At 41.7% G+C, this 24,832-nt stretch overlaps 1 protein-coding gene across 2 annotated transcripts in view; it reads right to left on the reverse strand.

The window, feature by feature from the left end:
• Positions 1–8,428: 8,428 nt before the first annotated feature.
• Positions 8,429–24,832, reverse strand: part of SMAD9 (SMAD family member 9) — a 37,456-nt gene continuing 21,052 nt past the window's right edge. The window contains exons 3-7 of one of the 2 annotated variants that reach the window (XM_059493901.1): positions 24,445–24,702; positions 21,544–21,654; positions 19,512–19,733; positions 15,063–15,319; positions 8,429–10,611 (exon numbers count right to left, since the gene is read on the reverse strand). In XM_059493901.1, coding sequence (XP_059349884.1) covers positions 10,468–10,611; positions 15,063–15,319; positions 19,512–19,733; positions 21,544–21,654; positions 24,445–24,702 — 992 coding nt within the window. In that variant the 3' untranslated portion in view covers positions 8,429–10,467. Of the gene's footprint in view, positions 10,612–15,062; positions 15,320–19,511; positions 19,734–21,516; positions 21,655–24,444; positions 24,703–24,832 lie in introns of both variants that reach the window. The other variant, XM_059493900.1, reaches the window with a different exon arrangement.

Consider the following 24,832-nt stretch of genomic DNA (forward strand, 5'->3'; position numbering starts at 1 on the left):
TGTTTGTTGCAGCTGATGTTTCATGGCCCCATCAGGTTATAAATGGCTCACCCTTCCACTCCCAGTCCAAGTGTACCTAAGTTAATTCAGTTTTGGCAGCGTTATCTACCTGTACTTCAGTGGAATGGGTTTTGGGCATGTGAACATCTCTCTGATACACATTTCCAGTCAAGTTTTCGACCTGTGCACTGATGTCCTGCCCCAGTGCAGGTGCAGTCCAGCCCAGATGGGTTTATCTTTGCATTGCCAATTGGTCCTCTTCCATTTTTGCAGCCCCCTCCATAGGTCATTAGCCACCATCCAGGAGTCAGGATAGAGATAGAGGCAAGTCACTTTTCTCATTCAGCAATTTCTCTGGCTAGTTCAGATGGTTTTGACCTCTGCAAACTGCCTTGACTTGCCTTCTCTTTCAGCAGCCTCAATGACTTGTTCACCTCTGATGGTTTCCTGCCACACAACAGGATCCATCACTAAATAGGGCATAGCCTCTTTCACCTTCTGGTTAACTGGTTGTGTGTGGGTTCTTCTTGTGCACAAGTCTTCTCGGCAATGCTCCAAAATCTTTGCCTTCTGGCCAGTCCATGATTTTTTCCAGAATTCCCAGTTGAGCTCATGTAATCAGTGCAACCCTCTTACTCCATGTAGCACTGGCTGTGTGATCTGTTATGGGGATGTTTCCTTGGACATCTGGAGAAGTCTTTTCCAATTATTCTTAAACCTTAATTTTAATATTTAATTTTTAATATTTAATTTGTTAATAAAAACTTGTTTATGGTAGCAGTGTTAAGCTGTACACCGTTTTCTACCAAAATTATAATAAACTAACATTTTTCTATATAAACATTTACAGTTAAGTCAGTCTTTGATGACAATCATTGATGGAAGTCAGTTACTTTCTGTGGGCATTGCGAAACAAAGTTCTGAAGCTGAGTCAGTCCAGTGGCATTAGCTAACAGCAATTGCTCAGGGATATGAGAGATTTATGTCCTGTAGAATCTTTCACTAAAGGCAAAGACAATATGCCATCAAGAAGTCAATCTAGCAGTTCAGAAAAGTACAAGTAGGTGATCTCTATTACCTGCAAATTAAGTAGGTTTGAAATGCTACATTGTGCATAGCATATAAAAGAATTTGCACTTAAAAGTTCCTAAAGTGATAAATGGCAAAAAACTTAAAAAAGTATCAGGTGAAAAGTATGAAACTGAGAGTTGGACCTTGTTACATGGAGTTATTTGAAATTACTAACTTCTTATATGTGAAATATAACTTAATTACAGTTTAGAATACCACTAATTTTTAAGTGACTAAATTAAATTATAAAGTTTTTAACTCATAATAGTAAATAATTCAAAATCTAGTCTCTTTCTTCTCAAAAAGGTATAGTTAAGTCTTTTATTAAGACAACAGATCTCTAATCAGCTGCAGTGCTAGACTTCACAGGTTTTCAACCAATTAAAATGAACTTGCAATTTATCGGGTTAAGAATCCAAACACTATATTATGTAAATATTAAATCCTGTGTTTTATTTATAAAAATCATTTTGTATTAAGCCACATTTCTGAATAGAGGTTATCCAAATGGGTTAGGTGCTTATTATCAAGTACTACTTTTATATTGCAGCAGTTTGATCCACTAAATAATATCTCTTCAGCAGTATTTGTTAGTCCTGTGGATTTTTACATGTTCTGCTTTTTGTATTCATACAACTTGTTCTGCGGGGATTTATTGTGTTTAGCATTGTGCAAATTGTTCTTTAAAAAAGAACTTGAAAAACTGTATAAACAGTTCTGGACCAATAAGTGAGTAAAATCTTTGGTTTTTCTTTAAAAAAAAATTCTGTTCTTTTTTCTTTTGTTAAATTTGTGTGGGTTTTTCTTCCTGTGCTAAAACAGCCAGCTCTGACTAGAAGGAAATTTTGTGTTTCGAGGTCTTGTTATAGAAAATTAATTTAAATTAAGCAAAAATAGGTTACTTTTCAGTGAATAAGAATATATGTGAAAACATAATTGGCAAAAATTGTAGAATAATGTACTTGATTTTGTTTTAAATGGTCAATTTTTAAAAGGTGAACAGATCATTTAGGTGGACAGATCTGATTAAACTTTTTTAAAACCAAATCCCTCAGGGCAGAAAATTGGCACAGGGAGTGTTTGTTAAGACAGTGCCGAACAAGTTGTCTATGTCAAAACAAATGTCAGGTGCTGAAGCTGTGTATAGAGAAGTACAGTATCACCTATCCTGTATTTTTGATAGTCTGTGCTAGCAGCACCATCAGGCCGGTGCGGACATTGGGAGATGTGCTGGCAGCAGTGCTCTCTTGTTTGGGCAGAAGATTGGATGGGATTCCCAAGCCAGCACTGTCTTGTGTAGCTCTGAGGCCCATTATGTTGTCTACTCCCTTCTGTTATCGCAGAACAAAATCTGAATTTTAGGAAGATGGAAACACAATACTTATCTAAGAGTACATTCTTATTATAGCTCTCATTGTCCTTGAGCAGTTGAAGAACTGTGCAGCTGCAAGTCTGTCTTTCCACTTATGTCAATCTGGTCCAGAGGGAAGGTGTCACAGAGCAGCATCATTGTTCATTGATTGCCTGTCAGATCAGAGCTGTCCCCATCCAGAGAAAACTGAACCATCCTCTTGAATCATCAAATCTATCACAGGACAGTGAGGGATTCATATACATGGAGATTTTATGCTGAATTAATTTTCAATACCTTTTCTTGTGTCAAGCATCCCATTACTCATTCATTTACTGCAATGAGATGCACTAAGTGAGTAATGGGATGCTTCCTTTTGCCAAAGACTGATTTGTATGATAAAGGCTTTATAAATGCTCCAGTTCCCAAAGTCACTTGTGGTCATACTGGGATCTACAGCCAATCTCTTTGAAAGAGAAGAATGGGAGACAACAAGAGAAGGAGCTCTTAAAACAGAAATCTCTTTATTAACAGTAAAACACAAGATGTGAATAATCCCTTTTACAATAGAATAATTCTGGCCAAAGAAAGTGGAGTGCGTTAAAAAGTGTATTGTTCAGACTAAATGTGTTGTCTTCAGAAGGCCTCAAATCAAATGCAGCAGGAGGAATGCTTGAGAAAGTGTCCCCTTGGTTACTGGGACTGGCTGCCCAGGGTCTCTCGCACTCCTGCATTTTTTATTCTCCAGAAGCAAGAGCCCAAGTATTGTTCTTTATACAGCGACCTACGCTGGCTGACAGAATGTCACAAACCATGAGTAATACTTGTGGGTAGTGCAGATGTTTTGCTTTGCTTCTGATGGAAAACAGAGGGCAGAATTATTCATAGACATGAGTGACTCTTGTTAATCTGTGGATGACTCACAGTGCTTTTCTCACCAGACTGATAGGTCATAGTTAACACAACCCAATAGTTAACACTCCTTGCTCAAATCCACCAATTCATAGAGCTTTGCAACTTCATGGCTTCATTGATCCACACAAAAAGGCCTGTTTCTTCACTTTCTTGTCTCACTTCTCAACCCCATTAATATCACAGAGGTGATATGAAATGAAGGTTTAAATTGCTAACACTGACTTATCTGCAGAAAGCAGGCTGTGGTACATTTAACTTGTACTTTAACAGTATTATAAATAATTTAAAACTCCAATTGCTTGAGTAAGTGAAAAAAATTTATTTGAATGCACATTGTGTCTGCTCATCATGTTTGTTCCCTTGCCCTTGTTTGCAAAGCTTCTTATGGACATAACTGTGAATTAATAAGACAACACACACTTTAGCATCAAATAAACCACTTTGAATATGACGTGCTCGCTCACTACTGTGAAAGTGCAAGGGGTCAGATTTTACCAAGATTTCTCTAGCTTTTCTTTGCTGATGAGGTCTGTATTTAAAATTATTAACTGGTTGGTCTATTTCACCCTATGCTATTCATATGCAATATTATTTGAATACTAACACAGAATATAAAATAGCAGCATCCATGGATAATAAAAACACTATGACTGAAGATTAAAATGTGTTCACAATTAGCTGCAAATGTTCACATTGACCATAATGGAAGAGTAGCTGATTCTGGAGGACATAGTGGTTATGTCTACCTTGCGTGAGAGACATGGCCTGCAAATTAGATTTGTTATCTATACAGGCACCAAGTTTGCAAGCATGGCCCAGGTGCAAGTGGAGGTGTCCTCTTGCTAGGATTCTCCTGTGTCTCACCTCCCTGGCAGAGAAATGTGTGGCATCAGTATGGCAACGTAATGTAAGGCACGCCTGGGCAGGGTGTCTGGACAGCCCTGGGGTGAACATGTAACAGGATTCTGGCTGTTCCTGACTGTTCTGGAACTTCCTGTGGGTAGATGATGGGTACAAACCAAAGGCTGTGTTCTGTGCTGGCCCCCAACATGCAGAAGTGTCTGTCTGTCCTAGACACACAAAGAGATTTCTCTCAACTGAACAAAGACTAAATGCCCACTCAGACTTCTTGTATCTTGCTGAAGGGTACTCCTGGAGCTGCCATGAGGAACAAGCCCTGTTTCAGTGGCTGCAATGAAGCCTCCAGGTTGATCTCCAGGTTGATCAGCCTCATAGATCTCAAGTCTCACAGAATCTCTCTCCCTGCTGCAAGATGAGACTGTCAAGCTCTTTTTTCATGGTAACTTGACCTCTTAGTTGCTCTTAGGGAAGTACACTTGTCCACCCTTATGTACTGTTAAAAATCTGATTTCATAGTCAGGAGTCCTCATGAAGGTTCCTGCTGACTGTTTTTCTTTGGGCACTGCAATTTCCCACCTTATCTTGTAATGAGCTGGTTTGTCGCAATTCCCAGGTTCGATGCTCTCTCCATATATAGTCCACAGCTTTCAGTAGTGCAGTTTCTGTTCAGACTCCATCTTTCTTTGAGGAGTATATGCTGGATGTGTTTGTAGTGTCCTTGGACAATGCCCTGAAGCTGAGATCCTCATTAGTCTTGTGGTGAGGCAGAGGATAATCTTCCAAGTTTGGTTCCCAAATGCAACCAGAGCTTACTCTCTGGAGCACATGGGACACCATTTGCCCCACAATATCGGATGGCTTAATCAGGAAGCTGGCACATTCTCCCAGGCCAGGTGTATAGCAAAAACCCAAGCAAGGATTGTGGTAATTCAAGCTGCTCCTAAAACAGGCCTTGAGTGGCTGCCTGGGCAGGTACTGCCTTATACCTCCAGTGATGACCACTGGGCTTATCTGGTTGTATGCTCCCTCCTCCTCCTCAGTATCTTCATCATCTCAGTGCACTTCTGGCTACTGGAACACCCATGAACTGTAAATCCTTTATAAAAATTTTCTCAGCCCCTTGAGTGAGGTCTCCACTCACTCAGAAGGGCTTGGGTTCAGATGTTCAAGTAACAGCCGGGTCTCCAGGTTTCTCTAGAGCAAGGAAATCTTGTTCCTGGCTTGGTGGGCATCTGGAACATCATTGTCATCAAATAGTTTGGGTTGGAAGTGACCTTTAAAGATGATCAAGTCCCAACCTCCTGCCGTGCGCAGGGACACTCTCCTGTAGACCAGGTTACTCAAAGCCCCATGCAACCTGGCTTTGAACTTCTCTGGGACAGCTTTTCCTGTGCCAGTGTCTCCTCACCCTCAGAATAAAGAATTTCTGCCTAATATCTTAACTAAAACTACCCTCTTTCAGTAAAGCCATTACCCAGTTGTCCTATAACTACATGGCCTTCTCGTGATATAAATCTACATTTTAGGCAGCACTTCTCAGCTTTGAAAAATGGTATTTAATTACTCTACTTTATGACTCATTGTTCTTTTTTTGTTGTGTTTGATTTTGCTTGTACTAAGTTAGGTTATGTGGAGCTAGGGGAAGAGGTGAATAGTAGAGAGGATGTAATGTTTCTTTCCTTTGCTGAGTACCAGGTAGTGCTAAAGTATTCCTAAAATACTTTGTAGTTGTACCAGAGCAGTCTTGATCCAAGAACATTAATCTTATATTTGATACCCCTTTAAAGTTCCTAAATTGATCAGGCTTTTTTATTCATTGTTGCCATGCAGTCAAGGAGCCAAGTCTCTGCCTGAGCTGTCTCTGTAAATCCAGCTGTTTGTGCAACTCCTTAGTCACTGGTGAGATTCATTTGTAGAGCTGATAGACAAAGATGGGTGTTGTAAGTCAGGAAGAACAAGAGCAGATTAGATAAGGTTACAGTCACAATTTGCCTTGTTTTCTGCATTTTAAGAGGGGTGTGGTGAATATACATTTACAGTGAGATGTTTGGAGTGCTGATTTTATGCTGAGGGAACACTAATATGAAATAGCTAAGGAGAAAAATGTTTCATCCTGAAAGTGCTGCTAACAGAGAGCTCCTTCCTGTGGCAACCAGTTATGACTGAATCTCCACAGAAACCCAGAGGATGAAGTATATTGGAAGGGATCTCACCATGGCATCAAGTCTGACACCCTGTTCCTGACAGGGACTGCTTGAACAAGGTTGCTCAGGGTAGTGAAAGTCTTGACACAGTACCTGCTGGAGACATGGAAGGGATTTCCTCAAGTCCAGCTGATGCTACTTTGGGCCACCTTTGTGGCTCTGAAAGTTACCTTTCAGACTGAGCTTGCCGAAGCATTCTGATGAGGAGTAAACACGTTGGTGGAATAGCAGCTGATGGGGAGGGCAAGCACGTGCTGCACCTTGCATTGCTACAGCCACTGCTGTGCCGTACCTGGGCAGCTTTTCCTAGGCAAGGGGATGGGACTGAGCCACCCAAGCAGCAGTGCCATGGAATGGCTCCAGGCAGTCAGGCTGTGAGATTTGCTCCTGCCACCTCCGGATGCAAACAGCACATTAATACTGGTGGTGCCGAAGAACTGGCAGCAACTGAAGTCATCTTCTCTCGACTGTTTAATAGGAAAACAAGTGGTCTACATACCATGCTGAGTGTGCTTTATGACTCTGCCTCATTAGGCTCCCGCCGCTGCCTGCTGATGCATGGTACTGCTCCACAGAATCTTTTAAGAGGCTATGAACTGTTGATGACTCAAAAAAAAACATTTTAAAAATCTGCTTTCAACTAAGTAGTCTTGCTGTAAGTGGTTTTAAATCTCTCAGGAGGACTGTCTCCAAAGGCTGAGCATTAATGAGTAGAACATTTATAAAGACCTTAAACTGACTACAGGTTTAAAGGTTCATGAAGACCTTTGAGCAGAAATCACCTCCTTCCAAAGTGGGGAAGACATTAGAGATGCAAAGTTCTATTGCTGTAAATTGTAAGAAACCTGAATTTTAACCAATTGCAGTTCATATATATTAGAAAAGCCTGTAAAAGGAACCTTGTTAAAAATAAAGGGAAATAAATGGTTTATTAGCCTTACTTTTTATCTGGGCAAGTGTAATCTTATTTGCTTTTTTGTCTCATCCACTGTTACCGCTCCTTCCACGTACTGTGGGCTTTGGGGAGGAGCTGTCAGCTTCTGTGTGTTTGCACAGCACAGTGGGCTAAGCCCCCAGAAACCATCACAATAGGAAACAACTGACACAGTGGTATCAGCCTTCCCAAAGGCTAAAAACAGATGGCTGTTGCCAGAATTTCCCAGAATCGAGTGCTTTGATCGTTCAGCAAATAGTTAAATTTGCTGAAATTCATCTCATGCTAATACAGGTGTTTTAAATAGGTCAGAAGAATCATGCTCCAGAAATGCCTCTTTTCTTATTAGTAAGGCAGTTATTAAAGTGACTACCTTAAATGAGATGCATGTATGGACTACATGGAAGCCAAATCCTATTTGTAAAATGATTAAAGGTAGACATAAAGGAAAGGAAAAACTGCTCTAAATCGACCGACTTCCATTTAAAAGTCAGTCTGTTGTTCCAAACAAACACTTGCAGAAAAAGCATCATTACTAGGCTGGGAAAGTCAAAACACTGTCATTAGGGTTCCCTTCATCTATTTTTGAATACATCCAATGTAGCAGTCTACATTTGAGCTAATGACCCTGAGTTCTCCTTATACTCAGTGGGAAGACACAAGCATGCTCAGATAGGAGTGCATTTCACCTGCCTGAAATACCTTGTGATGAAACAAATAATGCCCCAAAAGAAGCTGCTTCTTTTCACTGGCCATTTTTCCAATTTTTTTCTGCAGTATTGACAGAAAACTGAGTTCTGGAACTGCCCAAGAGCAGATGCACCTCAGAACATTTCTCTTTGCTTTCTGTGAGGAAGATGACAATGCTGGGAATGTCTAAAAGGAACTCATAGGAAGGAGGCTTCAGCCTAAAAGACAAGGAAGAATCTAGGATAAGGGACAGAGCTAGATGCTGGACAGTAAAGGTGATATCCTCTGTCCTTAGCTGCTAAAAAAAAAAAAAAAAAAAGAGCAAAATCAAAAGGTGCTCATCCTTTGGAGCAAAGGTGCAGCTGGAGAAGAGGAGCAGCAAACGTGCTGTAAAACATTACCAGGATCTGATCACTTAACAGATACTGTAACAGAGAGAGCTGAGGAAAATGCATTTTTCCGAACTGATGTCTCTAAAGTCTGCTAAATAGTAAATAGCCTGGAATTTCTGCATATGATTATTATTGTTATTAGATTTCATTGCTGCAAGAGACTGTAAAGTTTTTCCTATCTCACAGTGACACTGCTGACATCAAATGGTGACAGAATAGGGTTCTTTGCACTTACAAATTTTCTATACAACTTGCTATTACTGCTCAAACTTAACAACAATTTATCCTTCTGTGCCCTGCTAAAGCTGCAGGCAGCTGAAGATGCATTCAAATGAAATAACACTGTTAGTTTACTCACTGTCTTTCTGGTGGATATTATTTCCTTTTGCATTTGTGATACAGCTGAAGATTTCAGGAGTCTTCTTCTAATTATTCAGGAAAACGTCCAGCACCAAATATTGTTTGAGAAGAAAAGAAATATTCTGAAAAACATTTTTTTTCCACTAATATTTCTACTTGTTCTATGGAGGAATGATGTTGCAGATATTTTCAGTCTTTCTGACCCTTGAATAAAAACAATTTTCAGTGGATTGTTATGCCTGGAAAGAAATAATCTCAACTCTTTCAGCAAAAGGAAAGATTATCAAAATGTCTTCTCAGGAAAGGTTTCCAAGTGAACAGCATTTTGCAAGGATGGGATTAGGGTATGGGCAATGGGTATGATTATTAGGGTATGATTAGGTTTCCCTGCTTACAGAAAGAACACAGACATGGTTGTTCACATAGATTCACTCTTTACTTGTTCATGGCTCCACCATGCCTCACCATCCTCTGCAGGCAAGGCAAAAGCTCAGCAAATGAAGAAGCGTGTACCTAAGATGAGAAACCATCCCGAGGGATGTATGGAGTGACTGGCAGGGAAGCCCTCTCAGTCAGACCTGAGCAATGCTGTCAGATCCCGGGGACTGGCCCAATACAGGGGATGGACATGGCTCCCATCTCCTTCTCATTGCATCCTTTGAGTGTGCGGCTTTCTGTTCCCAAGATGAATGATAAAGTAATGATTTGCTTCTTCAATGCACAAATAATGTCCCTTTTCTGAATCACAGTTCAAATCCCTTTTAGGAGTACCTTGATATCAGCACAGCAGTCTAAATACAGACAGTCCTAATCTTAAAACAAGCTACATCAATACTGTAGAATGAACAGGATTTAGTTTACCCGACACATATGCAAGTATGTATCTACTTTGCAAAAAAGCACTGGAAGTTAATTAATTTTTTTAACTCATGGGCATATATTTAAATTATTATTTTTTTCTTAGGAGCTTGTTGCTTTTCAGCACAGCAGTACCATACCCTACTATGTTAGCAGTATCAGACTACTCAGATTGTCCAGAATGCTCTGAGATAAGGTTTGTGGGCTGAACATGCTCCCTTCTCCTGCCAAATCCCAGGAGAGACAGTGTGCATCCAGCACTTCAGAGGATTTGTTGTCCCATCGTGCTTTGCAGTAGGGAGACAGACTGGAATGGCAGTTTAGTCCTTCAGTTCCCTAGATAAAAGTCACCTCTATGCATAAGTCCTGTGCACCACCTCAGGTCCTCTTCTGGACTTGAAATCAGGATGTAAGATGAATTTAAATGGCACAGAGATCTGATTTTGGTTGCCTGCAGAAGGGTGAATTTCACCTACTAGGAGCAGTGATGGACAGGTTTCTGAACCCACGTGGAAGTGCTGGGAATTTGCACTGTTTACTGGCTTGGCTGGGGAATGAAGATGCTCACAGGAAATGTTTGACACTTTTGCAGGAATTTGGCTTATTTTGTACTAGAGAACAGATATGCTATACCCGACTTTCTAAACTTATTGTACTGGCATCAGAGTAACTAGAAACCACAAAATGAAAAAAAAATTAAAAAAGAGAGTAGACTATGTATAGATATATTTACATCTACATACATCTACATATAGAAGCTTCTGTTCATGGGAATTCTATAAGCCACTGCCTGCAATAGCATCCATCCTAAGGGAATTCTAGAGATGATTCTTAAGAGACTGAGGAGATGGGGTTGTGAGGTGAGCCCATCTGTGTCAGCACCTTATCCAGCCATTGCAATGGTCCATGCAGATGGATCTCAATCCAGCAGGGTGTGCTTGTAACATCTTGGCGATGATACTCTGCTCCCCAGCCCTATAAAAGGACCAAAAAGTGAGTTTTGTTTTTTTTTTTAAAACACTCAAAACATTAAATCATAACTCCAGTGCTGATAGTCTAACACAACTACAGACAGTCTACTATCCAAGTTCCCAAGATTTGCTACTTTATCCTAGGGATAATTTTCTCTAAAAACTTAGCTCCTTTTTAAGGTCATTGTTAGCATAATTACCAGGGACTCAATGCTATTAAATTAAAAATCTCAGTTACACTTCCAGGTGCAGAGAACAACTAGCATGGAAAGGCCTGTTTCCAAGCCTGGCTGCCTGCAAACAGCCCGTGGGGAACGGTTCCTGTAGTTTGCACCCCAGGGACATGCCCAGGGAAGTCTGGCAGACTGCTGTCTGGCACTGACAAAAAGCAGGCCAGCCTTTTTCATTAACAGGAACTAGGGATGGTCCTGTGCACTGCTTCGTGTATTGGTAGAGATTCATCCTTTGATTCTAAGAATTTAGAATTTCTAAGTATTTGCCTAACCTCTGGAAACTTCGAGCAGTTCCTATGTACCATACTTAGCCTATGTATAAATATTGCCCATGGGTTTTCTATCCTTGAACATGTCCTCTTTGCCAACAAGAGTTCCCAGCTGTCTGCTGTGGGAAGTCCTGCAGTAATTTCTCCAACTCTCTTGGGGAAGATAAGGGATATGAGGCATCTGAGAGAAGGTAGGGATGGGGTGCTGGCAGGGAGAAGAGAAAACCTGAAGTACCCATGCTTCAAGGAGCAGGTTTAAGTTAGGAAAAGACTTTTCTCTCAGAGGATGGTTGGGCGCTGGAACAGGCATCCCAGGGAAGTGGTCACAGCACCAGCCTGTTCAAGAAGCTTGAGGGTGTGATTCTTGAGCATAGTGCTGTGCAGGGCCAGGAGCTGGACTTGATGATCCTGATGAATCCCTTTCAACTCAGCATATTCTCTGATTCAAGCAGGCACAGTGTCTAAGCAGTGCTAAGCAGGCAGCCTGACGTCACAGCAACACAAGGCATGCGAGTCACAGCCCAGAGTCTTGCAGCTCACCAGATGTCTCACTGGCAGAACTGATCTCAGATTTCCATAGGGCAATGTGCAAAACATGGTCCCACTACAGGAAGAGGATCTTCATTTGTGGGATGCTGATCAGACACTGAGTCATACCTGTCATTATGATAAGCAGGCAGGTTGGTATTCTTGTCAAAAAAGGATATGAGGTATATTAAGACTGATGGCTGCCAAAGTCACCAAAATTTGAGAGTGCTGAGCAGCTCAGACAGCTGTGGCTGCCAGTGCAGCTACTTCTTTAGATGATAGCTGGAAAATTAGGATCAACACTAAAATGAGATGTCACCATAAGTGGTCTGGATAAAATCCATGCTAATTAATGAAGAAAAGGGGAAAGAAAGCAGAAGAGTAAGATATGAACCCGCCAAATCCCAAAGAGTACTTCCAAACAGACAGCGTTTTTCTGAACTGCAGAGCATTTATCAGACTAGAAAGAGCCTGCATTCACAGAACCTCAGATTGATGTTCTGTAAACGTTTGCATAAAATGCCAGCGCAGTCAGACTTCTGAGGTGGTGAAGTCACAAGTACTCAACTGCAGTGAAGATACACAGCCAAGAGAGCAAGTGTCAGAGGAGCTGGCACACCTTGCTGACAGGCAGGACAGAAAATCTAGAGGAACAGCAATTACAGGATTCAAGCGCAATGTGCCAGGTTTGGGGGAGCCTGGCAGGTGGCTGGCCATCTCCCTCTGCTGGCATCTCCCAAACACTCCCAGCGATGCTGTCTCTGGCTGGAGCACCCCCAGGGGAAATGCCAGGAGGGCAAGGACTCTGATGCTCCCTGTATATCACTCTTGGGTTGCAGGTAGCCTCCTTCACCCTGGGACTGAGAAGAGCCCAGAGCTGGAGTTCTCTTAACGAGGGAATGAAGTGAGTACAACTTTCAAAGCTGCAGTGGTGTTTTCCACAGATGGTGGGAAGAGGACACTGGTACTCTCATGGGTCCTGCTGCTCCTGCCAACACTTCCCTCCTCCTGTGGGCAACAGCTCACTCCAGCCTAGTCTCCGTGTCCCAGAGTGCTGAGCTTTCAAGTCTGCTAGGTGTTCCCCTTAGCCCCAAGACCTGGAGAGGTGTGGGAGGGATTGAGCTGGGTTCAGACCTCGGCTTGGAGAAACTCTCCATCTCTTCCCTTAGTGCTTCAGCTGCCTCAGCTGTGGAGAGGTGGCAAGAGCCAACCTGCTTTGGTTTTCAGCAGTGCTCAGTGGATGGAAGCTGCTTTCACTGATGATACACCCATATTTGAGCTCCTCTCAGCTGCTCAGTGGGCACAAAAAGGGCATCAGAGGGGACAAGACCTTCACCTCCCTCTGTCCCACGCCCTACATCAGAAGAGGGCACAGCCCTGTCAAGTTTCTCATATCTCAATCCCTACCTATCCCTGCCTCCCAGCTGGTAGCTCAAGCATTGGTGGGGTCAGAGCAGGATCTCCAGCCCTTTGGGCTGTAGGTGACCAGCAGTGTCTGGACATGAGTCAGCAGAGAAGCCACAGCACTGCCCTGCACACGAGGGCTCTCTTGGACTATGGCTCTGACAGACAGCAGGCCCCTTTGGCACTGCATCCCCAACATCCAGGATCACTCCTGACCCCAGACTGAACACAGGAGGGCTCACTCCTTGGGAGGGAAATATTTTAGGAAGACTGAATAAAGGAAAGTGTATTTGCAGGCCAGGAAGAAAGAGCCTAGATGAGATTTGCATAGCAATTTTCCAGACGTCATGGGAAAGAGTTCAAAACAACTCCTTGCACTGGTCTTATGGTGACTGAAGCACAATGATAGCTGTTATTATTTCAACAAAGCAAGGTGATAATATGGCAGCAGCATTATATAGTGCATCAACACCACCATTTCTGCTGCCATGCTGGGCATGGAGGCAGATAACACATCAAAGAGCTTGCCCCTGAATCGCTGAGATAATGAAAATATTGTGTAACTGGCTATACTGCCTTTACAAACAACATGCCCATTCATGTCTTCCATTAAAGAAAATGCTGTTTGTTGGGTTTCTTGCTTTCTTTCTTTTTTTTGCCCTAATGCTTGTATGTGAATAAGATATCAGTTCACTCTCAAGAACAAAGCAACAGCATGGGCATGGAGATTTTGGCTTGGACTCCTGGGAGAGATTACAGGGCACTCCTGATTCTCTTGAAGACTTAAGAAGAAGGGTCCCCAAGGATGGCTAGAAAAAGTTAGACCAGAAAGATATGTAGGACTCAACTCATCAGCTCTGTAGAACTTAAGGAAACTGGACTTGAGCCTCAAGCACTTTTTGGTATCTTAGATGAGAATTCAATCACCTCAATTCAGTCATTTGTATAAAAACAAATCTGCAAGATAAAGGAACATACTCAAGCCATTTTTATGGTACCTAGCAGGACCAAGAACTTCTAATGGTGCAAGTGCTCTAGTTTGCAGGCTGAACATTGCTGCCAGCTCTCCCCAACAGCACTATAGCAAGCTGGTCTAGCATCATCTGGAAACTATCTCGAAACACGTGCCATTATTTGGGGGTTAGATGCTACAACAGGCATGCAAATAAATCCTAAGTGCTAAAAGCAGTTGAGAGATCTTGTTCCGGTGAGAAGGCCATTCAGAAGGTTTGAGAAAGTCCCACAAAGACTGATAGAGCAGTCTTCCCACAGAGCAGTCAGGCTGTGAAAATCAAATATGAAGGACATCAGAACAATAATGGATTTGGTAGCCCCTTGTCTCTTCCAAATAACAGGGGGAAGGTAAAATATTCTTTTTAGTTTTCTGTTCTGCTTGCAAGAAGCCCTTCTGGTTGTGTGGCTGGCCAGAGTGAATATCATCAGAAAGTAAAACAGTATTTGTGAGGGATTGGGCACATGGCAAACAACAATTCTCTGCAAGTTCAGTGAGGGATGAGGAAGGACCCAGTGTTTCTTGATTAAGACAATATATACCAGTTTGTGGTACTGGTGAGACTGTAAATTAGCCTAAATACATAAGAACATTCTTTTCAAGTTAATGGCTCCATCAAGCTCTATTGCAAACCAGTAACATTGGGAGAGATCACAACTGCCTAAGATATGTGCTACAACATTTATACATTGCTAAGCCTTTCTGAGTTGAGCTTTTTGAACAGTCAGCGGGGGACTACCACCATGATTTCTCTGCCTATTTTCCACAGAGAGTCTATGGAGCACCTGAATTTTGTAATCTCAGACATTTTCAGGTTGGCCACAAAAGCTATTGATTTTGAGCACCTAAAAGTTTAAGGCAATACTGGAAAACAAGCAGTATGAATTGCTATTCAAAAGTTGGCTATCTACATCTTCCCTTGGAACGAATTTGATGTGATCTAGTTTTGCACCAAAGGATGCAAGAGAAAGCAAAAGCAAGGATGTAAGAGAAAGCAAAGAATCCTTACTTTAACAAAGCTCATTCGAATCGTACACATCTTGGTCAGCTCATACACCACTTCAAAACCATGATTGACTGACTGGGCAAGAAGCTGGGCAAAGAGCTGGTTGTTGAAGATCTTGAGGCTGCAGCCACTGGGGATCTTGCAGACCGTGGCAGGATGGAAACCGTGCTGGTAGTTACAGTTGCGGCTTTGCACAAAAATACTGCTGTCACTGACACATTCAGCATAAACCTCTCCACCAACGTAGTAAAGATGAACACCTTGAAAAAAAAAAAGTAACATGTATTATGTCTCCATTTTTCACAACACACTTTACGCCAGTAATTAAGTATTTTACTAGTTTGGGGATACAAGCCCATGATCCTTCCAGGATCTTTGTTTCTCAGTGCTGGTTTCTTTACTTTTACCCAACAGCATAGTTGTACTAAAGTAGTAACTTTATGACAAAATACACATACATAAACATCAACCACATGTCAACAATATCCTAAACATCAATCAAAACTAAGCAAGAATGGAAAAAATCACTATTGCATTACACAGCTAAATGTGTTTTTTCGCTGTTAAGCAAATGTGCACTGGCCAAGACCCACTTCACTGCACGCTGTTGTTTTACTACAGGGTCCTACTGTCAAACATTTAAAACACAGCATGGCATGTACTTAAAATACTTTTCTGTATTTTGCATTATCTCCCACATCAGAACCATGTATTTGCATTTACATGATGTGACTTACTCATCCGATCCTGTTCCAAGGGACCTTTAGCATGAAAATGACTGCTTTTCTTCAGAACTTTTCAGTGCCCAAGTGACTTACCAATACTAACTCAAATTTTGACTGTGACTTCAGGAAATTAAGGTGGAAGCACTTCTATCCCTTCAAATACTCTGATCCACCAAGGATATGTGCTTGCATGAAAACATACCTGAATTGGTGGGAGAATTTATCTTAGCCTAATTCAGCAACCTTGAATTTGGGGATCATCTGTAAGATGATAACTATGTAGATGCCTTCTCTAGCTGATAGCTAGAGAGAGACACTGTGACCAGATGATTCACTCCATCTGCTACAGAGTGCAGGCTCAGAGCCAGCTTAATGCCATTGAAGCCTGTGCAGGTGCTGAAAAGGCTCTCCCATTCCCTGCCCCTGTTGTCACACCTGCTTTCATGCTGGCAGCAACAGCTGAGGATTGGTCTGCTGTCCAGGCTGAGGAACTGAACCAGCTAATAAACTTGAAAACAAACAAAACAAAATTTATTTTCAGTGAGATCTTGTGAGATCTTCATCAGTACAAGTGTGGCAATGGGGACCCTGACTGCTTGAAAAGTGAGCATGAAGCCACAACCTGAAAGGGGACAAGTCATCCGTGAAAATGCCCAGTCACCCTTCCCATGGCTAGATTAGGGGAAATGAATCCTTCCAAGGGCCAAGAGAGGTGGAAAAACTCAATTCTTTGTTCTTGTACAAACCACTACTAAATAAAAATGAAATCTTCCTCTCTAATACTAGGTATGCTCTTCAAACACGCACAAATGTTCACAGAGCCTCAGCACACTGCCTGCAAAGCTACTGGTAACTGTGCTTTAATAATGCAGCTGTAATTAGTTTTATTCCTGCTGTCTTTCATACAAACAGACTGGTTACATATTCCCAGTCTGTTTATCATTCTGCAGTCATAACAACAAGGGGCAGCAGCACATCCTTAGGTCAAAACCAGCCTCTAAACAGAAATGGGAATAGCATGGGGGAAAGCAGGTTGAGTGGGAAAAGAATCTGGGAAAAAAAATACTCTCCCATAGTCTTCCAGGGTGACTCAGATGGGAACCTTAAAGTCTGTCTTCAAGCCATCACTTGACTTCTGAGCAGCCACAAGATCTGAAATGAGCTGTGAGTGGCAGGGCTGTGTCTCGGAGCACACTCTGGTGCTGCACTGGGAACAGCAGTGACAGGAAAGCGTCAGCTCCGACTGCACCAGGCACTGTGGGGTGCTGCACACCACTGTGACTGTTACCACTTGATCTTCCTTCCCATGGAAATGGGCAAAAGGGAAGGACAGAAAGGAACTTGATGGAGTCCATATAGCTGTCTGAAATCATCAGATGAAGTGAGAACAGAGGGTAGGGAGAGAAGAATTAGGACGTAAATGTGCACCACATTTCAAATCTTCAGGAGAAGCTATAGACTTAGGGTCACACAGAAGATGCTAAGGTGAATTTTTTTAAAGGCTGAGTTTTCAAAGTATATTAAGTAACCAATTTTCTGAAAAAAATGAATGCTTTCAAAGGTATTGCCCAAACATTGTGCTAAAATAATAAAAACATCAATGCCACTTCTGAAAGCAGAGGTTACAAATTGTTTTCTTCTTTTGAACTTTTTAAAAGCAGTAAATACAACACTAATCAGTGTGTATTCCTATTATTCTAGTACTCATTCACCAGAGGAAAGCACCCTAAAGGAAACCAAGCAGCTAAATACATATTTGTAGAACACCAAATCAAAGGTCCATATGTTTTAGTGGAATTTCATTGCCTCTGCAGAAACTGAAAATTCAGCAGTCTCCAAGCATCCACATCTTTTTGACACTGATCAAAAGTTACTTTTTTGTCCTTGAAGTCTGACTGCTGAAACAGGTCCAATTGCTCGTAGATGTTGCATTGTGCTCTGGATTGTTTTTAGCTTTGATGTGGTATTTCCAGGAAATGGTTTCACGCTGATACTCTAGATGACAATTCAATCACATATCCTTATCCTACTGAGCTAATCTTGTTTACTCACTCTTTTTTTCTCCAGTGTTAACATGTGACAATTGTATCCATTTCAGCAGCTTTCATCTGTCCACCATGCCTTTGAACTATATGCTTCTGGAGCTGCTCTGTGCTCTTCTGCAGGCCTGCACTGGTGCCGCTTCTATTCCACTTGTATATGTTTTTTTAGGATTTGCATAAACAGGGAAGAGCAGTAAAATTAAGGATCTCTGATATATTAAGCTCCTCTCTGGGCAATCTGCTCCCTTCCCTTGGGCACATTCCTAGTGTAGGACTTTAAAGGACTTCCAATCAATTAAGACAGATCTTCACATTTAAATGGATGAAGACCATTAGCATTGACCCAACTTTATTTCTCTTCTGTCTCCTCATCTTTTGGGGCAGAAAGTCACAGACTGTAACATTGCCAAATGACAGCTGGGATCTTTTGTCATTCTTCTTTTAGGGCCATGCTCAGCTTTGATCCACATCCCTCTGACAGCTTACACTGATAGGATGTAAAGCTTTGCTTTATTTTCTAAGTAAGTTAGGACTAGATGTACAACACATTTGCACTCCACACAACAAACCACTATGGCACACGTAGCATCTGCAACATAAGTGTTTTTCATTCTGGGGAAAAGTGCAAGAGCTTAGCACAACATTGCCTGCTCCAGCCTTCAGGTTCGCTGCTGTTTGCAAAAAATGTATCACATTTGTCTCAGAGCTTCCTCATATTCAGTCATTCAACACTAGACTATCAAGAGCCAATTAAAATATTGCTCTAGGCCTGGGAAATGAGGTGAGGTTGACAAGATAATAGGAGTGGAACAATTAGAGTTAATTAGCCCAGAGGGAAATGCATTCCCAGGCAGCTACTGGTGAGAGGCTGGGTTGGCAAGATAATGAGTCTAGACTGGATGTACCAGAACAGGCAAAGCTTCATCTGCATGGAGAAGTGGCTGGCACAGGGCTTCTGACTCACCACCACAAACAACAGTAAGTTCTGGGAGAATATCAAACCCTACACAACCCTGGGGAGCTGGGACAGAGTGTGTGTGGCCATGAGTGTCCAGGTGTGGACTCCTGGTGCTTGGCCCCAGCACTGCATGCTGAGGGTATCTGTACACCAGCGCTGGAGCACACAGAGCTGCACCAGCAGCCACTGGTGGGAGGACACAAACCTTAGTTTTACCAGTGAAAAGCTGACAAACCAGGGAATCAGACTGGCAGGAGGAGGATGGGGGGGGGGGGGGGGGAAGCTACAAACACAACTCCACCAGAGTTCTTCAGCTAAGTAACTCAACTACTAAGTGTTTCATCCATCTCCCTTTGTTATTTGGTGGGAGGAGAAGCAGCCCTGAGGCACCAGCAATTATCCTTTTAGTGGCATTTCAATGGCAATATTCCCAGTTGCCAGAAGCTCTAATAAATAAAATGAAAATACATACTGCTAAATTAGAACACACAACTATAAACAACATTTTTCTCTTTGCTGGCCAAGTAAATAGCCTTTGTAAGGAGTTACTCTGTTGATTGTTATCCAGTCAGAAAAGAATCCTCTGCTTTTCTTCTATTTCACAAGTAATGTCAGAGGTCTGATTTTAAGGCAAGCACATCTGATGAATCAGATAGGTTAGTTCATGCAATGCATGGATCTTCTGAGTTCTGAATATTATTCCTGAGGAGAGGGGATTTCCTCTTACCTTTTCCTATGTGTCTCCTGGTGTTTTCTATAGTAGAATTGCGGTTTACATTTGAGAGCAGACCCAGGCAGAACCTGTTTTTGTTATTTGAAGGATCTGTAAATCCATCTATAAGGATACTTCGAGAGGAGGCCTGGAAAGTCTCCCCTACTCGGTTGTTGAGTTCATAGTAGGCAACTGAGCACCAATGTTGGGGTTCCTCATAACAAACAGGCCGAAAGTCTGTAGGAAATACAGTTAAGCAGCTGCTCAGGTTTCAGCAATATTTTTTAAACAATCTTGCTCTGTTTTCTTTCATTCCCTCCCACTCTCAGACCCCCATCTCTTTATCTAAACAGTCACTTATGTCATACTTTATCCCCACAGAAGCTTCCATTACTTCTTGATTTTATGACTGAAGTACCAAACATGCAAAAAGGTTGATGCATCAGCTTAACTCTAAGCCTCGAAGATCCCCACTTCTTCTTAAAAGTGGAAACTCCACTGCATTAAATCAACCACACTGACATTCCTTGCTGAACTGGGGCCCAAACTATACACTGAAAATAGAAAGGGATACATCTGCTCTGCACACCAGCAGGAGATAGAGATGACAGATGGGCTCAAAGCAAGTCAAAACTGAGCCAAGTTTTTGGTATTAGGCCTTCAGCCTAATACCAAACTCTGGAGTTCAGAAGTAATAAATCACTCCAATTTTTGCACGCTTTCAGGCTTTCCGCTTCCATGTGGGACTGTAAGCAGAAATGTCAGCAAGGTCATTTCTTTTGGATCTACCCCTGCTCAGGTTTTCTAAGTCAGAGACAGAGAAAGACTCAAAAATGTAACAGAATCTCTGAGCTTCATTTGTCCTACAGGAATTAGTAGGAAACTTTATCCTGCCTGCTCACCACAGGCATGTGAGCCTGCCTGCCCCCAGAGCACCTCTGTGCATAACCTCTAATAAACTTCCAACTAATATTCACTAGGATAGTGATCAGGGATGGTAGGCTGTGATAAAGAGATTAAACTAGCTTGACAATTTATTTATAAGTATTGGTGTCTGATAACCTGTTATTATCCAGCCATTCTGTGTCCCCATCCATAATTAGCACTATCCCCTCACATTCCTTCTGCTCCAGTTCCATGCTAAATACACACTCCTCACTGTTTCAGAAGGCTGGCAATATTTTGTTTTTAATGTCAGTCCTCATTCTAGAAATGACACTTCTTTAGGAAAACAATATGATGGACTAAAAGAACATCAGTGATTTTTCATTGCAGTAGCGGGAAGCCAAAGCAAAAGCCAGCAGAGGAATTCCATTTCCCCTTCCTACTCTGCAGCATGGGCTCTGAATGGTGGGGGCATTAGCACTAGCCAGTACTAGCCCAAAGGTAGGAAAGGCCATCAAGAGGAGAGGTCATCAAGTTGTTTGAGGGGTGCAAACAGGACCCCAGACCCTTCTTTGACCATTAATGCCTCTCACTAAATAATTCTTATAAGACGACAAAGACTTTGGAGTTCTGTCAAAATATCTTTGTACTCCACTAGAACATGTCCTTTCCTTTTCCAGCCAGCCAGTTCCATAACATTTATACAAAGATGGCAGTAAAAAGGTCCCTACCATAAGGCTTTAAAGTACTTGAAACCTAGAGCTGAAGGTGATAAAGAAATGTGTTCTGATATGGATAACTCTTTTGTGTGTTATATTGCCCCACCATCCCTGATTTGATATGTTTATCTTTACAATGTAGATAACAGTGTTTGCTTGCATTAACAGCTTTTTAACTGTAATAGTCCATGGATGCAAATAAGGTCTAAACTCTGTAACTTTGCACATAATTCATGGAAATATTACTTCAACCTCTCCTGCTAGCTAATGGATGGGTCTAGCACAGAGCCTTACTGCAAAACTGACTGAAAATTATTATTACAGATCACTAACCCTTCATGTGCAAATAACAATTTTTTTAAAACTATTTTTTTCTTAAAAGTTTTTATTTAAAGAATAATACAAATGGTATTTACTTTCAGCTTCTCCATCGGCAGATTTACCTCCATTGGGCAAAGACAGCACTAGCTGACTTTCAGCTATTGCATCCATTGACCGTCCATTGTGGATTCCTGGAGGTTCTCTTGCATGGTAGGGCGGAGGTGGAGTTTCCACTACAGAAAGAAAGAAAAAAGAAAGGATAAAGAGAGGAAGAAAGACACCTAAGTCAGTATGTTGGTAAATTCCTCCTGTTTTTTTTCCTGGTGAGTATTTTACCACTTCAGTACTGTTTGGCTTGAGAAGACTGGAAAAAGCACAAATCTGAATCTGACTTCCCTTCAGTCTCCATATTAAGACCATTGCATGTTCAGCAAAGATGGGAAGGAAAAGCTGTCATGTTGGACATGCAGTGCTTGAAAGAGAGAGGGGTGGTCACAACAGTGCCTCAGGCCTAGACCCATGTAAAATCAAGTTCTCTGTTAACACTGGTTGTTACCCTAAGAAAGTAATGCAGTTTCATCTGTTATTTCCAGATTTCTGTCTTTAATTCAAAACTTGTGGAGGACAATTTAAATTTTCAGGTAATTAGGGCTGTACTAAGTCAGGAGTTCCCAACACAAACAGAAACTGACTTCATTTCATCCTCTGGGAGAAAGCTCTCTTTCTTCATAATATGTAAAAAAAGCTTATGGAAAACTGTAGAAATCAGACTTGACAAAACTCCCTCCAGACTTGTTTTTTTACCCCTGTCCTACAAGGGAAGTGTGTCCCTCCCCTGGTTTGTTCCGTCTCCCATCAAAGAGCAATAGATGTCATGAAAACATTGGGAGGAAAAAAGTATCAAGTCACAACTGCTCAGCTCCTGATTTGTTTCATTTACAGCAACATGAGCTAGAAAACAGAAGGTGACTCTACAGTGGGGATCATCCAGAAAGGCTGGAGGCTCTAGAAAGCCAAATTAAAAAGGACTTCATTTTCATATAAAATGACAACATTCAGTGCATAAGCACTAAAAGTGTGTAGTTTTGCCTCATTTGAACAGAAACTCAATGGGATAATATGAAAATTATAGCCATATACAAGCTTGCAGGACCAAGGGCCTCTCTAAGAAGGGTTTAACTTGGTTCCCGACTGAAATTCCCTCTTGTGTTTGGGGTCTGTTGTCTGGCCCTCAAAATGAAGCAACTTGACCCAGAGTGGATAACTGTGAACTGTATCATTAGACAACCACTGAATCTTCCAAGTAAGCCACATTATTCTATTCTATTTAAGCACTGTTCAGGACCTAGGAATTTCATACACTATATGATATTTCTGACACTTAGATGACATAACCCTCCAACAAAAAACAGTAAAACAGAGACAAGAAATAGTGGAAGAGAAAATAAGTTACAGAAAGGAATATAAACACAGAATCATGTGGTTATATGGATATTTTTGATGTCTGCTCCTAAACTAGTCACATTTAGGTCTCCTTATATCCACTAAAGAAAAATAGGAACCTGCAGACACAGTGTATTGGACATACACAAGAAGATGCAATGAATCTTTTTCTGGGAGTGTCTGTTTTCCTGCTCTGGTTACAGGGAGAGTGTAGACAATTCTATGAGATGCAGAAAGCTGCATTGCTGACATCTATATTTGGTCACAGCAATCCCTCTCAAGGTTCTTGATGCAACTCCAGTTTGCTTTAGATAGCCTTCCATCACTAATTGTTACACAGGCAAATTATGCTTATCAGTTAGCCGTGTGCTCTGATATACTGAAGCTCAGGTTGAGCCACGTCCATTATTAAGTAGCTTTGCGAGGTCCCAAGTTCAGTTAAATGCACGAGTCAGAGTCATTACACAGCTGGAATGGGCCTGATTTACCTGTCAGGACCAGCTCCACTAAATCCAACTTAGTTACACACAGGAGAAAGAAAAATATTGGCAAGACAAACAAGTCTTGCTACTTGATGAAATGTTTCAGTGTTGCTAAATATGATATAATCAGAAATAGAGATCTAGAGAAGAAATGAATGAAGGCACATTCAATGAATGAAGAGGGAAGGAAAAACATCATACTGTGTTGAAAGTACTCAATTTAAAAGGAAGTTCAAATGCTACAAAAACCTTGTAAAATAAACTTCTTTCTTAAAATTAAATAGGCATATCATTAAGGACCTGAATTTAAATGCTTCATAGTTAAGACGCTAAAATCTTAAATTACAAGATTCTGACCTGAATTCATCTTTGTGAAAAAGCTGACATAACTGAAACTGCTTGAAAGTTAAAGTGCTGAAGTGAATCTGAGCCATTTTTTGATATTAAAACTAGCTCTTAGCTGTGTTGCATTAGCAGCAAAAGCACAGTTAAATTTTCAGGTAATTAGAGCTGTACTAAGTCAGGAGTTCACAGCACAAACAATCTGAGTGATATAAACCTGTTAATCTCAGAACTGTGGAACGTTCCAATGTCACAGGAACTTGCCTGGTGACTTCTCCAAGTGTTGGGCCAGATTGTTAAACAACTTAACTTTCTGAAATTTATACAGTCAGTAGGATTGCCATAAACTTTGAAAACTTTCTGTACACCAGTTTCCCCATTTTATCCCGTCTCCTTGATGGAGTTTCTAAAGGTTCCTACCCTGACCACCCTAGGTCCCTAACTTAGGTCTTGCAAGTGCTCGTTTCTGCCGCACCGGCTTCTCTCCTCAGTTTTTTCCCCAGAATAATCATGTCATCGCACCCAGGCACTTCTAGGAGCAGGACAATTACAGTTCTCAATCTCTTGAGCATCTGTCAGAAGGACTGAGAGACAATATACAGGAGACAGTCATGAGAAATCACATTCCAAGTCCACTCTATCCAACTGTTCAATCTGCAGCCACAGTCTGGGGGGAGCACAGAATTGTCACCTGACCCCAGGCCCTGTCACAACCCTCAAATGCCTCAGTGAGGGTGTCCCAAAGCTCATTCTTACCTGTGAGCTGATAGGGACTTCCTGGTCCAGAAGAGCTTTCTGGTGAGTTGGGGTAGCTGATGCTGTTGGGTGACTGGGAGAACATGTGGCTGGGGGATGAAGGGAAAGGGGTGCACGGAGGGTGCTGGAAGGAATCCGGGTAAGTGGCATTGTGCGGCATCAGTGGCTCGCTGTGCAGAGAAGTGTTTCGAAACTTGGCAAGGAGGCTGAGGTGAGGGTTAAATTCACTGTGTCTTGGAACAAGTACAGGAGGTAGGACTGAAAACAAAAACAACAGAAAAAATGGTTAAAGCTGTGTTCTTGAAAGTGTATCTTGTAAGTTAAAAAGAAGCATATTCCATGCTGCTCAAATATTGCTGTCTGCATACAAGTCATTGAAGAGTAACAA

Source organism: Ammospiza nelsoni, chromosome 2, assembly GCF_027579445.1.
Source record: "Ammospiza nelsoni isolate bAmmNel1 chromosome 2, bAmmNel1.pri, whole genome shotgun sequence".
Taxonomy (NCBI): domain Eukaryota; kingdom Metazoa; phylum Chordata; class Aves; order Passeriformes; family Passerellidae; genus Ammospiza; species Ammospiza nelsoni.